At 40.9% G+C, this 16,325-nt stretch overlaps 1 protein-coding gene across 2 annotated transcripts in view; it reads left to right on the forward strand.

Moving 5' to 3' along the window:
* The window catches only part of TMEM87B (transmembrane protein 87B), a 37,729-nt gene extending 22,316 nt beyond the window's left edge, over positions 1-15,413 (forward strand). For both annotated transcript variants that reach the window (XM_081068351.1, XM_081068350.1), the window contains exons 14-19: positions 1,041-1,144; positions 2,274-2,344; positions 4,274-4,347; positions 6,905-6,957; positions 11,421-11,448; positions 12,445-15,413. In XM_081068351.1, coding sequence (XP_080924477.1) covers positions 1,041-1,144; positions 2,274-2,344; positions 4,274-4,347; positions 6,905-6,957; positions 11,421-11,448; positions 12,445-12,504 — 390 coding nt within the window. In that variant the 3' untranslated portion in view covers positions 12,505-15,413. The remainder of the gene's footprint in view (positions 1-1,040; positions 1,145-2,273; positions 2,345-4,273; positions 4,348-6,904; positions 6,958-11,420; positions 11,449-12,444) is intronic.
* Positions 15,414-16,325: the final 912 nt, after the last annotated feature.

The following is a 16,325-nucleotide window of genomic DNA, read 5'->3' on the forward strand; positions in this document are numbered from 1 at the left end:
AAGTTCCTCCTAAATTTATAAGAGAAAACGTGTAAACCCTTTTCTCGATTTCCTTTTATATATTTTGAAAAATAATTCTCTGCCTGTATAATTTAAGGTAACAAGAAATCTTTTTCTTCCTACGTCCCCTGAACTTGGGCTGTTCCGTGCCCAGTGGGCCTGTACGCCTTCAGTCTGACGTGTCGTTTATGTTAAACAGCCCCGTAGAAGCATTTCAAATAGTATATAATAATATCTCCTGTCACAGTAAAGCAGAGTAACCTTCTGGCAAAAAGACTGCATTGAGATTTTTGCATCAGACATTCTGATGTCATCAATGTCAGAAATACAGCAGCCCCCACTTATCCACAGGGGACATGTTCCAGGACCCCCAGTGGATGCCAGAGACCACAGCCAGTACCGAACTCTTATATACTGTGTTTTCTCCTATACACACCTACCTACAATAAAGTTTAATTACAAATTAGGCCCAGTAAGAGATTAATAACAATAACTAATAAAATAGAAAAATATAACAATGTACTGTAATAAAAGTTATGTGAATGTGGTCTCTCTCAAAATTTCTTTTGAATTGTTTATTTTGGGAATTTTCCATTTAATGTTTTCGAACTGCATTTGAGCGCGGGAACTGCAACCACAAGAAAGCGGAACGGCGGATAAGAGGGGACTACTGTACCCACTATCAACTTGATTCTGATTCTGCTGTTAACCTGCCTCGTGACTGTTCTGGCCTAGAAAATAGATTAAATAACCTCTGAAGCTCCTTTACACTCTAATTCTTTTTATGATACTATGCTATTTAATTCACATCAGCAGTTTACTCATCTAACTGTCTATAAGGCTGAAGTAAGCCTTAATGTTTTTATGAAGATAGCATTTCTTAGTTTTCATTTTCCTTGAAAAAATATGTGCTTATTTATTTGGAAGACTTCCTGGTTGGAAAGATTTCATTAGTACTTGCTATTGTACACTCTTTGAATCAAAAGTCTATGTGTCTATCAGAAAATTAACTTTTTGTGTTTGAATTGTCCTTACTGTAGGATTGGATGGAACGGTGGGTTGATGGTGCGTTTTGGAGCTTCCTGTTTTCGCTCATCCTTGTTGTAATAATGTTTTTGTGGAGACCGTCAGCAAATAATCAGAGGTAACTAACACAGGAAAAGGCATGTTTGGCAAGCATTTGTCGATCGCCCGCTACCATGTTAACCACGCATTTAGAGAGACTGGGGGAAGTGCTCATGCTTTATCAGGTGCTCAGGCAGGTGGGGAGACACACATGACAAATGGCAGGCAGGGAAATGAAAGGTGCATACAGTGTGCGCAGGGGCGGATGCAGGGTGGTGAAGAGGACGCCAAAGAGGCAGCATTTACGGTTCACCTGAAGGAAAGAGCCGGGCAGTGAAAGCCTGAGCAGAAGGAGTACATTTCCTGCGTTGTGGGAGACACATGCGTGCGTTGAGGTCACGCAGGCATGGAGTTGGTTAATGCTACTTACACTGGAGGGCGGTAAAGCTGCAAAGGAAAGTGGGACCAAAATCGTGGCGAGCTTGAATGCCAAGTCCAGAAGATCGTGCTTTAGACCGCATGTGATGGGGCGCCCCACCTTATTTGCCCCATTCTTCTTCCCCAAGAAAGGCACTGTGAGGGCAAATTAAACAGTACATACCAGTGTGTGTGTTTGTGTCTTTTCAAAAATACACAACAATAATAAAATACATGTACATGTATGTGTATGCACTGTCCCGTACTTTGTTGTTCACATTATCTGTATATCTGCCCATTACTTGTAATGGCTGCATGGCATTTCGTGGTATGAGTGAGTCCTAACAGTAGACACTTTGTTTCTAGGTTCTTTGCTGTTACTATCAGCAATGCTTTCTGAATGCTCTTGGACTTACTACAGTGCCTCAGTCATGTGCTTTATTTTCAGCAATCACACAGTTTCTCCTGGGTCGGGGGATGAGTCCAAGGTTGTGGGCAGGGAGGTGGACCTCTTGTGGAGAGGGGAGCAGCAGGAACTCCCGCCTCCCGAACACAACAGGCTGTAGGACTGCTCTCCAGACAGGTCTCCCCCATTTCTGCTCTTACCAGCAGGGCTGGGGGCTCTTCACAACAGCCTTTCTAATTTGAGAATAAAATAATTACGTTTTTATTATTTTAATTTACGGGAAACTCTAATGTAGATGTGTTTTAATGCAATGACTCTTACATAAAAGCGAAAAATTGAACAGGCTGAAACACACTAGTAAGACAGCTTCTTGTTCTTGACATAGGTATGCCTTCATGCCCCTGATAGATGACTCTGATGATGAAGTTGAATTCATGGTAACATCTGAAAATTTAAGTGAGTGATATGTTTGCTTATTGATTGAATGACTGTTGTATATATTGTAACAAAGAAATATTGTACCTTAACCTGTGATGCAAAGTCAGAGACATTTTTTTCCTATAAAATATTTTTTAAACTATATATATGCATAAACATATATTATGGTAGATACAAGAAGAAAAGTCAGTGGTGAAATTTTCAAGATTATTAACGTAGTTTGAGCTTTGTGACTTGTTTGCTTTGAAAGTCTAAGTATTATAGTAGGTACAGTGATTTTCACAAGAGTGATTTGGTATGTTTTGTGCTTCGCTCCTAAATAATACTCATCTTCTTGATGATCGCTCAATTTCTTTGAATCGCCTGTTTAAAATTAGTCACATCTGTAATTTTCTGGCCATGCCCAAAGCATTTAGATTATGGTTTTAGTGCTAACTTCATCTTTCTATTGTATAATATTTTATCAATATGTCTGCATACATCTGCATAATATTTTATCATTTTATTAATTTTGCTGTAATACTCTAATCAATCAGTATGTAACTCAGTTGTTGAGAGTAATTTTATCTTTGTGCCATTCTGCCTTTGTCTTACTTTGGTTTCTCTTATTAGTAACATTCTTTTTAATAATTTTTTATAATTTTTTTTGGTTCTCTGTCTGAAATACTGTGAAAATTTTATAATCTACCCAATCAGCAAAAATTGCAACATAATCCATGGGTCTTCAGTGTCCCTACTTCCTTTTTACCTCTTCTCATCTTATTCTCACAACTAATTCTTTCATGTTTTTCTGACTTTCCTGTTAAGAAAGGAAACCTGAAATAGTTATTCACAGCAAGGATATATTAATTCATGTGTCAAGGTTCTGTTTCCACAATGATGGAAGGAATTAAATTGCACTAACCTTCATGCTGATACCTAGTATGAACTCTGGACAGAATAGTATTTTCATGAACTGTTTGAGTCATGGAGAGCAACGAAGAGCTGGCGGGAACTGGAGATTTGACTGTTGAATGATGAGACGCGCAGTCTTAATGAGTCCCACAGGCACAGAGGTCTTGGCTGAGGGCTCGCCCAGTCAGTGTGAGAGCCCAGGGACAGGAGCTCGGGCACACAGGGGCAGGCTTACTGATGGGAGGCATCTCAGTGGGGTTTGGGGCAGGAAGAATGCCCAGAAGAAACCCGGAAAAGAGAGAGCTACAAAGGGAAACATTCCAGAAACGTGTGCTTGCTGAGTCTTACCAGCCCGAGCTGGGAGACTGCAAAGTGAGATTCCAGGAGGCATCAGGTGAGGAAGCAGGACGGACATTTCAGCACCGCTGGTGCACAGCTGGGAATCCAGAGTCAAGCAGTTCATCGTGCTTGGGTGAACACTGTGGGCTTCCCATCAAGCCCTGAGGGGCCACTCCTTGAACATAAAGACCACATTCTGGGACATTGAAATCACCCTGGGACTAACGCAAACTGAAATAACCCCCCCGAAATAAAACCTCAGCGCATGCCGGCACAAGATCAAAGTGATCCCGCAGGAATTTGATGCCTGCTAGAAGTCAAGGCCACGCTTCCCAGAGGCAGACGGGGAACCCGGAGTCTGTATGACACCACCCTCAGGGCCATGTGCGATGAAAAGCTGCTAGGCGAGGGAGCGACTGGAAACTGTGACCCATAGTTAATGGAGATGTAGAGGTGACCCAGATGTGACAGTTGGCAAGAAAGACTTTACAAACGACTTACAGATATGTTCAAGAATATACAGGAGTAGGTTGCTGAAGACAAGGGAAATTTCAGGAGAGAGAGAGAAACTTAAAGGCAGGGAAAAGGGAGGAAGAACCAAACTCTCCTTTAAAATGTACATATGATATTATTCCTTGTTGGGTTATTAGATGCGAGGCTACAAAGAAAAATATTGTTTTATGTATTTACCTCTATAATGTTTTTCATTTATAGCTGAAGGAATAAAATTAAGAGCCTCGAAAACGGTTTCCAATGGAACAGCTAAACCTGCTACTTCTGATAATTTTGTGAGTAACACACATACTGAATAGTCTCAGTCTTTGTGCTGGAGGAATTTATATGTGCCTCAGCGCCATTGACTGTGAGGAGGCCATGTTTTACTCGGGTGAAAACAAATGTTAGCAGCCGTGAGACTGCTTATGTCCAACTGTCGCTGCTGCACTTCCTGCCTCTCGCCTTTTCTCACTCCGGGGCCACCCCCACACCTGGGAACTGGTTAGAATGCAGATTCCCAGGGCCGCCAAGTCTGAATCTACTTCTTAATAGGACTCCATAGATAGGTCATGTGCACATGAGAGACCAAGAAGCCTTGTCGTAGTGAAAGCCTGCATTAACTTTTCAGCATTTCAAAGTGATTTTGAAGCCATTTCTGTAACACTTGTTACTTGTTGGGAAAGGACTTTACTGTATGTATTACCAGTGCAGTTAACAAAATTAGCATTTTTAAAAAACTGTGTGATAGGTCGGAAAGTTAAGAAAGTTTTTATTGTAAGAGAGAAGTATATCGGGCTGAGCAAGAGATGGCTACAGTCCGGGCTGCGTGTCTAAAGGAGACGTGCAGCCCTGAAGGAGGGAGTGAGGAGGGGTTTATAGGGGCGAAGCAGAAAGGGTAGGATTGTTTGAACAGAAAATGCTGAGGCCTGTAGCAAATAGCTGTTTTGTGGCATTTTCTGTTATCGCAAGTTTGGCTCTGTCTGCAGGTGCAGGCCGCCAGACATGTTGTTGTTTTCTTGCAGACATGGCTCTGTGTGTAAGTCAGGGTCTCTGAGAGCTCACATTCAGAGGCCTAACATTGAGTCACGGTCTCTAACACTCAGGGACCTAGCACTGGACATTTAAATCAAATGGTAAAATATAGGGTAGAGATGGGTTTTCAAATATTTTATGCATATTATTTATGCATAAAAGTGATAATTATGAAAGTAATTAAGCAAAATGAAAATTCTGATCATACAATTTTATGTGGCTTTCTTATAGTTATATATGTTGTGATTAATATGGTATAAAAATTCACGTATGCATGTGAGTTCTGACAGGATAACACATGGTATATAAGAACAGTTTTATTTGCTGGATTTAGTAGATTCTCTAATTTTTATTTTTGGCAATTCTTTACAATGTGTTCTTTGAGTAGTTTAATGGTAATTTAACTAAACTTAAAAAAAAACTATAGCAATTTTAATTATCCAGTGTTAGAGCTTCAAAACTTTCAGTTTGTTAAGATATTTTCCTCTTAGTTTAGGGATATCGTTCTCAGTTTATTTTAAAGCTCTCATCAAGGGAAAGCTTTTTCATTTCTCTAAATTAAGTATAGTCAGCTCTTGGCCAGAAGTTGGGGCCTTGTCTCTCATTGACTTATTTCTACTTGAGTCTCACTCAGAGAATTGGGGTTCCTATTATTACTGGCTCAGTGGCTTTCTCAGTCTCTCTCTCTCTCTCTCTCTCTCTCTCTCTGTCTCTCTAAGATGTAAGTAATGATAGAAACAGAGTATCCCATGTAATTACTACTAGAACCAGAGGTGTAGCCAGCTACACCACAAAGAAACATTCTAGTTTATTTTACATTATAAACCTAAATATTCCATACTTTTTACTTTTCTCCCAGTGAAATAAGCAAGTTTCTGTTAAAAAAAAAAAAAAAAGATACCCTGACTGACCTGCTTCCTTTCTTTTCTCCTGCAGAGAGGTGAACATAAATACAAGTGATTGAAATAAATATGCTTTTGTTAAATTAGAATATTCGTACCATCATCTTTTTCTTTTGAAAAATTATAAACTTATGATATAAAAACTTGAACAAATTAGGAGGCATAATGAATGCTGGGAGTAAAAGTCAATACAAATCAATATTCTTGCTGTTTTGTATTGTATAAATCCACTCTGTATTTTTACTGTCGTTTTTCAGTACAAAAATTATAACACCATGCATCTAACTAAAACCAAGAAATGCAAAAATTCTAAATCCAAATTTTTGTTTGTCTGCATGTTTAAGAAAATACTGGCATAATTTCTGTCCAGCATTAGTGCCAACTTTTTTTTTTTTTTTAAATTGGAGAATGTTGGGGAACAGTGTGTTTTTCCAGGACAAATCAACTCCATGTCAAATCGTTGTTTTTCAATCTAGTTGTGGGGGGCACAGCTCAGCTCCAAGTCAAGTTGTTATTTTTTCAAGCTAGTTGTGGAGGCTGCACCTTACTGGCCCATGTGAGTCTCGAACCAGTGACCTTGGTGTTATGAGCACCATGCTCTAACCACTGCTCAGTGGTTAACCAGCCACCCACCCGTGGCTCAGCTCCAAGCTCAAGCCATTGTTTTCAATCTAGTTATGAAGGGCGTGGCTCACTGGCCCATGTGGGAATTGAACCGGCAATCTCGTTGTTAAGAGCTCACACTCTAACCAACTGAGTCATCTGGCCGCCCCTGCCAACTTCTTACAACATTTAAAAATTAAAGGAATGTTATACACTGAATTTAAGTGCTTAAATTTAACATACATTTTATTTTTAAATTCTGCTTTCAGGTGATATTAAGCAAATGCTAATATGTAAATATTTATTTCTACAGGATGAAGATTTGAAGTGGGTAGAAGAAAATATCCCCTCTTCCTTCACAGACATGTAAATATCCTGTTCAAGTTTGAATCTAAATTTAGGCTCACGTGTAAAGGGATAAGTTCATGCTTTGTGGTGTGCTTCTCAGCCTTCTCACCTCCATGTGTTTTTGTAGGCCCCCTTCACTATGAATGAGTGATTTACTTCACATCAGATTGCAAAGAATCGCTTCTTGGCCTTTAGGCTAAGATCAAGTGTAGATTGCAAAGAAACACAGTCTTGCCTTGGTCTGTCTTTCTCCCCTCTTTGTCATCTTGCAACAACGATTTTAATGCCCATGCCTTATTACCATCTCCAGCCTTTTCTGATCTAAGTTTATAGGATCAGATTCATTTCTTTTGTTTTAGCTATCTATTATGGAAAAAGTTCAAACACATGTAAAACACTTTTCTTTATCACATGTAACCACAATACCATGTATGGCGGGGAAGCTTTTGGAGGAAAAACATGAGCGTAGGAAAAACAGGGTGCAGAGGAAGCCCCTCTGGGAACTTGGGGCTCTTCAGGGTCTTATGTTTGACACTAGAATTCCAGGTAGCTGTTTCCACAGTGGAAAGCAGTGAGGATAGCCAGATAGGATAACATTTTCACATGTTCTTTCTAACTTTCCCTGCTCCCACTTGCTTCCTGTTTAGACAGTTCCTGTCTCGGATGATACTGTTTGCTTGAAGAATTCCCTTTATGGTAGTGTGGGTATCCCAGTAGTGATCTCTCAGATTTTTTTTGTCTGAAGAAGTCTTTGTTTCAGCATTTTTGAAAGGTGTTTTGCTGGGTATACAATTCTTAGTTGACGGTTGTTTTTTTCCCAACACTTCAAAGATTGTCACTTAAATGTCTCCAGCTTTCATAGTTTCAGAAAGAAGTCTGGTTTAGTTCTTTATTCCTCCAGATGTTATGTGGGTTTTATTTGTGTTTTTTGTTTTGTTATTTATTTTGGCTGCCTCCAGGATTTTCTCTCTTATCTTAGGTTTTCATCACTATGAATTTGATGATTCTAGGCAAGTTTGTGGACATATATTTTAATTTCTCGTGGGTATACACTTAGAAATGGAATTACTAGATAGTATGGTAACTGTATGTTTCACATTTTGAGGAAGTGCCAAGCTGTTTCTAAGCAGCTGCATCATTTTTAATCCTGACAGTAACATACCAGGCTTCCAGTTTCTCCACATCCTTGTCCACCCTTGCTATTGCTTACCTTTTTGATTTTAGCTCTTAGTGGCTATGAAATAGTATCTCATTGTGTTTTTGAGTAATTGAAATTTGAACTGTTTTGTGGAGGGCCCGGTGCTATTTAACTAAACTACAGTAACTGAAATTCACACATATCAGATTCACACAAAGTGAGGACTGCCTACACATTATGAAAATAACAATACACTGTTACTTTTTTTTCTTTTAATAGTCAGAAAAGGATAATAGATGCATACATGTTATTTCATATTTACCTATGCAATCACTAGCACTTCTTTCCTTCCTACATATCCAACCTATCACCATCTCCTGTATGGTTTTATATAGTATTTCTTAGAGTATAGCTCTGCTGCAAACAGATTCTCTTTTAAGTTCATTTATATGAAACTGTATTTGTTTGCCCTCCTTTTTTAAAGGATAGCTTTTGCTGGATATAAACATTTTGATTGACTTTTGTTTAGCTCTTCCAACGTGTCCTTTTGGTACTTCTTGTTTCTGTTGTTTATGGAGAGAAGTCAGCCATTAGTTGTATTCTTTTGTCATGTGTCGCTTATTTTACTGCTTTTTCTGATTTCCCTTGTATTTGTCTTCCCACAGTGTGTGTGGTGTATCTCAGTGTGCTTTTCTTTATGTGTGTTCTCTTTGGAATTTGTTGTGCTACTTGGATTTATTAATATCCCCGTTTTTTAGTGCCTTCAACTACTTATTTTTAATATTTTTGTCCAGCTTTATAAATGTTTCAGTGGGAGGAACCATCTGACCTCTCTACCTTTCCTTCTGTCTTCCATTTTTACCAGTTTCTCTGATCCTTCTTTCTTTACATCATTTTCACTCTCTTAGTTGTTTTCCTGCCACAAATTAAATTTGTACTGTATTTATTGTCCCTTAGACACCTTGCAATTTTTTTATTCATTCCTGGGATGATTTTTGTCTTTTTTAAAATTTTCCTGTGTTTGATTGACTCTGATTTTCTTCCTCTTTTGTTCTTGTCCATTTTTGCTCTTGGTTTTTAAATTTCTTATTATAGATTGTTTTTATTATCACCAAATGTTCTTTTTATCTCATTTCATTTCATTTGGAGAGTTGTGTTATAGTTGTGTTTTGTACCGTAAAATGTTTTGATTTTCATTTTCCTTTTTTCTTCCTGCACCATTCTGTGGAATTGGTTTTGTTTATTTTTCCTATTCCTAGGAATTCTGTGGTGAGAGTTCCTAATATGAGTGCTTTCTTCCATCAGTTGCATGAATTATAGTTTCATTTACGGATAATGTGGTGGGATGGAAGGTATTGAGAGGGGAAGGTTGGTGGTGTCTTATTTATTTATTTTTTTTCAGGATCTTTTGCTTCCTTCCTTTTATTTTCTGTGCTGTCATATCTCCAAGGTACACCTCCCCTCTGTGTACCTGACTGTCCCCTGAAAACCATCACTATTCAAGTCACTGCTTCTGGTTCCACTCTCTTTAAGCCCTTTCCCCATGGCAGGTGTGACCCACCAGGTCACCAACCTTTACTTGGTGTTTTGGTGCTTAGTGTTGGATTTTGTGCAGAGGTTGGTCTTGTCTGTGCTTTGGCTGGCCTACCCTCCCCTCTGCTCTTCACAGTCACCGAAGCGCTTCCCCACTCTGTCCTTGGGAGCTGCAGTGACAGCAGGCGTCTGTCACACTGGCATTTATTCCTCTACTTTCATATAGTCGCATGTTTGTGGCATTATTCTGGAAATGCTGGCGACCCTGAGTTGATGTGGTTTTGTTTGCAGTTGTTGGGGATCCATGGGTTTTGAGCCAGGGCATGTGGGAGATTCAGGTTAGGTGGCAAGCATTGTCTTCTGGATTTGGCAGCTCGGTACTGAGCACTTTCGAAGGAAACCATCTCAGTGGACTCCCTACTTCTTGGTGGGAAGTGGTGAGGCTCCTCTCGGACAGTTCTCTTTATGTCTTACAAAGTCATCACTCTTCTTCATGTAAATAGAAATATCGGTTTGACTGCAAAGATTCTCTGGAATGTAAAACACAGGAATGGTTCATTTTACATTCTCAAGAATCATTTATGTGAAATGGGTAGAGCTGTAAAACCCAAGTTTCCACTGTTTTATGTTCTTGGAAACCGGTGTGGGTTCACTTCTGAAAACTAACACAAGATATTTCGCACGTGCTCTCCCAATTAGTGTACAATTTACATAGCACGTTTAGAAGTCAGACTTCATACACAGATAAACCCTTTTTTTACACTGTAAAAATGGAACAAAAATTTGGCAAGTCATGGGACAGTTTAAATGTAATGAGTAATTCTATGGTCTGGTGTGTGATGAGATGCTTGTGTGTGTTCATTATGGCATCTCCTATTCTCTGATAAACCATAAAGATCGGCTTAGCGTACTTCCCCTTCCTGATTTACGTCCAGTAAATGGTAACAAAGACCTGGGAATTAAATAAGTACCTGATGCCATGACTACCAGCTTTCCTACATGTTTGCTCATACCTCTTTTATTATATGTGTTTATTTTAATAAACATGGTGTACATTCCAACACGGTCATCTGATGTCCATGAGCACAGTGAAGTGACGACTAATTGTCACCGAGCACGTGGCACGAGGCTCCCAGCGGAGAGCACGTCGCCACGCAGGCCCTTGTCCCGCTCTCCAGAGAAGTAGCAGCGCACATGCAGTGAAGTGGGCTGGGACTCGGCTGCGTGTGGCCCCTCGCCCGACCAGTCCGTCGTTTGTCCCCTCGGCCCATCAGCCTCCAGTGTTGCTGGCCTACCTTTCCTTGTGTTTTTGTTTCCACTTCGAAGTTATGATTATTTTCATATCTCAGTGCATTTATAACTGGAATTTTTTTAGAGTCTAGCACACATTTTGGAAAGTGCACACATTCTAAATAAGTGCATAGCTCAGTAAATTTTTAATATGAGCACCCTTGTGTAACCAGCACCCAGATCAAAAAACTGGAACATCGCTTGTGCCCCAAGACCTACCTGTTTTCCTCCCAGGCCGTGACCCCACACCCCCAAAGTGCCACTGTCTGTGCTCATAGATCACTTGTGTCCGTTTTTCCGTTTTATCCCTTACGAGGCCACACTGTTGGGTCTCCCGTTGTATGAGCGTACCACTGTTTACGTACTCCAGGCTCCTGAGAACAACGCTGCTGTGAGCCCCTGCCCATTTCTATGGCCATGTGCCCAGGACACAGGGTGGCGGGTTGTGGGGTGCGTTCACACTCAGCTTCATAGACGCACCAATCCTTGTTAACACTGTGACTTCTTGTCTCTGTTTCAGGGCTCTTCCAGCGTTGGATTCAGATGAGGTAGAGCATGTTTTGCTTACTTCCTTGAAGCTGTTTTCACAAAGTAGAAATGCATTTCAGAAAGAAACAGTTACTTTTTAGAATGAGCGCAGATTGTGCAGGGGAGGACAAAAGATGGCACTGATTTGTGGGTGAAGTTCAGAGGAACTGGGTCCTCATTTAAAACTAGTGTAAAACTAGGGAAGAGTTGTTTTTTGACGGTTTGAGCCTGACTTTTCAGATTCTTTTGTGTGGGTGGAGTTTAGAAGATGGCAGTTTGTCTAAATTAATGTCATACTTATAGATATTTTGCTGGGGTGTTAAATAGAGTTTCTAAGTGACTTTCATTTACTAAGTAGGAAATTTGAATAGAGGGTGGAGATTTAGGAAGATTTTGGGGGTAAAAATGAGTTCCAGGTCACCAGGACTTTGAAGGGCGGCCCAGAAGGCAGGAGTGTGATGTGTAAAGGATGGATGTAGGACCTGAGCTTACGTGACAAGGGCGACAGTGGCGCTGACGGGTACCTGGACTGGCAGCTGCAGGACCAGACGTGGCCGTCTGTCACTGAAAGGCTAGGCCAGTGACTTCGGCAGCAACCTGGTGACGGACTGTCCTGGGCTGGGACGTTGGAGAGGCTGCAGTGCACATGTACGTGGGCTCAGAACCATCGCGCATCAGAATCACAAGTCTGCAAGGGTACTGCGGTGGTCATGTGATAAGTCACTGGCGTCACGTCCAGAGGATGTGCAGGGGTCAGGGGAGGCCCACCCCAGGTGATTTGGAACGCGGGGTGTGTCCTAGCTAGTGGGGCAGCCACGTCCCCTCAGCCCGCGCAGGCAAACGGCTGCACCTTCCACGATGCACACGTCAGATGGTTTTAGTCCCCGCATCCAGACCGCTCTGTGTATTCTGGAATACACTCAGTTCCCTGCAAAGTCGCGACTATTAAAAGACTAGAGAACTTTGTTAGGTTCTGGAAGTATCGCCATTTTGATGACCATTTTCTTTCTTTTTAGGAAATCATGACCAGATCTGAAATGGCACAGAAAATGTTCTCTTCAGAAAAGATAATGTGATTGGAACCACGTGAGTGAGTCCTAGTTAATGGTGAAGAACTCCCCAAGACTAAGAGCCTCATTCTGATATCGTGCGGCAAGTTTTTGTTGCATTGTCTTGGAAATCTGCGTGTTAAAATGAATCGTGCACAAGTGGGAGTTCTGCAGCCCTCTTTACGCTGACTTGTGGCATCGAGTTGCCTGGACTTGGAAATAGCCTGTGCAAACCAAGTGTTATGACAAAGAATGTGCCCCATGCCCTGAGCCTATGGATGCCAGGCGTGTGGGTTAGGTTGTCTCTTTTCCCGGAATTTGTGACCATTCCAGATTTAAACCTTTTCTTTACATAAACGCTCCTTTTCTTCCACAGACGTCTGAGGTAGATGGAGTGACTCTGCTAAAGCAGGGTTGAGCGGTGTGTCTGGTCTTGGGTCTAGGGGCACCACGTGCAGGAGAACTTCCTTTTCTTTCTGCTGAAGTCATTGGAACATGGCATGTGCATATGGCCAGTTGCTGTGTGGGGGATATTGCACGCATCTGACAGAGCCGTTTGTCCTTGTCACCCTGCACATCAAACCCACTGCCTGAGCTCCGGGGACACGGGTACATGGAGAGAGGGGTCTTGAGGGTCACTTCCAAAGATTTGCTCTGCCACTGTCCCCTCGCTCGGCTGTCTGTGCTGCTGAACTGCCTAGGCAGATAGTGGCTACCTGGCCACGTGGCTCCCCCAGGGCACCTCCTGCCGGCAAGCTAGGGGAAATCAGAGCCTTACCTCTTGTGTAATCTTGGCATCTTTGATTTCGTAATAAAACGTTTAACTGTACAGGATTGTTCATCATGTAATTAATTTCTTAATGGTCAACCTTGTTTTATACATTATTTTGTTACATTATAATGTGTGATTTGAAATTTTTGTTTTAATTTTTTTTTAACGCAGAGCATTCTAAACTTGAAAGGCAGTCAACTGTGATATGGAAACGTGAATGTTTGCTGCTTTTGTGACCAAAGATACAGGGTTGGTGGGCATTTAGAGTAGGGATTAAGGTGACAACCGTGTACGTCTTTCTTTGAAGGAGATCTAACTTTGTCAGTTGACAATGGCTCCAGAGAATTCTGATTGAGAAGCATTAAGTCTTCACCAGTGCAGACACTTAAATACAACCTTTTATATTTTTTCATAGTGAAGCCACAAAACAAAATTTTTCTTTCAAAATTTTCCCTTTGGAATTTATTTCTCATTTACCCATTTCACAGGAGCTAGGGGGAAAAAAGATCTCTTTCTAGTAGTAGTGTCTCTTGAAAGGTACTTTCAGATTTATTTTCATAGCAAATATTGAACAGTGTCGTACTGACAGGGCGTGGTGGTCAAATGCCATTGCTTCTCTTTCCGGGAGAAGAATGTCTGTGTTCACAGTATGGGTTCCCTGCCTTGCTCAGTCTCTGCCACCATACTGGGCCCCACCCTGTTCACTTCCCAGCATCCATGCCCATTCTGGTGTTGGTGTGTTTTCCCTTGGGCCCAGTGTCTCAGACCCGGAGGTGACCACTGTCCTTCCATTCCTAACATTTTTATCTAATCCCACTGATTGGATTTCATGGCAGATTCATCCCCAATGCCTCCTGCCTTAGTTCTGTTTTGAATGTAGAATCCTGGACATCCAGCCAGTAGGAGCTGCCACCTAGTGGGGTGGGCGTAGGGACTGACAGCCTGCCCCCAACATAGCCTCAGCGGTGTCGGTGGAAGCCCTGCTCGGTGCAGGAAGGGGAGTGGTGGCGCCTGGTCGACCAGCTGCAGCTGAAACGCAGGCTGTCTTCAGCCTCGCTGTGCAGGAAGCAGGGTCCCTCCCAGAGGCAGACCTGTCGGATTGTTTTCCAAGGGCTTGCACTGTGACTCACTGTTGATGTGGCCTGGCTCAAGGATTCCTGTGGAGGGCGCCTGGGGCTGAGTGTGGTTCACAGAACGTGACACCCAGGGCCACTGTGCAGCTGTCCTGCTTCTGCTCAAAGATTCCAGAAACTGCTCAATGTCAGACCGATTGATTCTTAGGAAGCCACCAAAATGGGTCTCCTATTAACAAAGGGATCTGGGGACAAGAGTCCAGCTTTATGTATTTCTAGGCTAAATGCTTAAGTGTTCTCATGCAGTTCATATTGGGTTTATATGATGTGTGAAATTTGCTTAAAAGCGAATTTTCATGATTTGCGTTAGATTAGTGTTAGTATCTGCTTTAAAGAATAAAGTTAGTTTATTTCAAAAATAAGAAAAAGCAGATGAATATGTGACGTTTTTAAGCCTGGGAGATGATAAGCTATGATAAAAATTATAAAGAAAATAATTTTTAATCTTGTGTATGCTGTGGAAAATACCGACCTTCCCTTTGTAACACAGAACATTATGTTTGCACTATTGCCATGTCAAGACTAAAAGTATAAAAAATATACAAATAAGGTTGATCTGTATTTCCTTTTTTTAAAAGGGGTTTGAGTCTGTACATGACAGGTTTAAAGTTGAGAGATATGATGCTAGCTTTTAATAAGTCACTAATTTTGGTACTTGTGTCTGTATTATCAACAGCATGCAATACGAAACACCAGGCCTTATACTGCTAATTAAAGTTCTAAACACGTCACGTGTATAAATGACAAACGAGACTTTTAAGGAAATGTACATTATAATACAGGAGCTCACTGCTGCACTAAGAAACTTCTTTAGAACAAAGAAAATATGTATTTGGGGACAAAGTTTAGGGCTAAAGTTCTATTTTTCTATTTAAAATGGTTAAATTATTGTATAACTTGGAAGAAGTTGCTTTGAATGTGGGACAAAACTATTTCAAAGGTTTTTGTTTGAAAAAAATGATGTATTTTGTGTCTTAATATTTGTGGACTTTTAAATAAGATTTTCATTAAAATATAGCTAATATACAATATTTTATTAGTCTTAGGTGTACACCATAGTTATTCAACATTTATGTACCTAAAGAAGTGATCACCATAAGTCCAGAAACTATCTGACACTGTACTATGCTATCACAATATTATTAACTACCGTTGTTTCCCTGAAAATAAGACCTAGCCGTACAATCAGCTCTAATACGTCTTTTGGAGCATAAATTAATGTAAGATCTGGTATTATATTATTATATCATCATATGTCACATCATATTATATAAAGTCCGGTCTTATAGTAAAATATGACTAGATCTAATATTAATTTTTGCTCCAAAAGATGCATTAAAGCTGATGGTCCGGCTCGGTCTTATTTTCAGGGAAACACGGTATGTTCCTTATGCTATACTCTGCATCCCCATGACTACTGTGTGACAACCAATTTGTACTTCTGAATCTCTTCCCCTTTTTCACTCACCCCCATTCCCCCTCCCATCTAGCAACAAAATGTTCTCTGTATCTGACTTTGTTTCGGTTTTGTTTATTTTGTTCTTTAGATTCCATGTATAAACAAAACCACATTGCATCTGTCCTTCTCTGTCTGACATACTCCATTCAGCACAGTACCCTCCAGGTCGACCCATGCTGCTGCGGACGGCAAGAACCCATTCCCTTCCCTGGCCAAGCAATATTCCATTGTATATATGTACCACCTCCACTTTATCCATTCATCTATTGATGGGCACTTAGGTTGCTCTGATATCTTGGCCACTGAAACCAGTGTTGCAGTGAACATGTGGATACACACGTCCCCTTGAAGTAGTGTTTGGATTTCTTTGGATAAACACCCTGAAGTGGGATTACTGGGTCCTTCTTTGTCTGTTATTATTGTCTTTGTTTTAAAGTGTATTTTGCCTGGTATAAGTATTGCTACCCCAGCTTGTTTTGTTTTG

Source organism: Rhinolophus hipposideros (assembly GCF_964194185.1).
Source record: "Rhinolophus hipposideros genome assembly, chromosome: 12".
NCBI lineage: Eukaryota > Metazoa > Chordata > Mammalia > Chiroptera > Rhinolophidae > Rhinolophus > Rhinolophus hipposideros.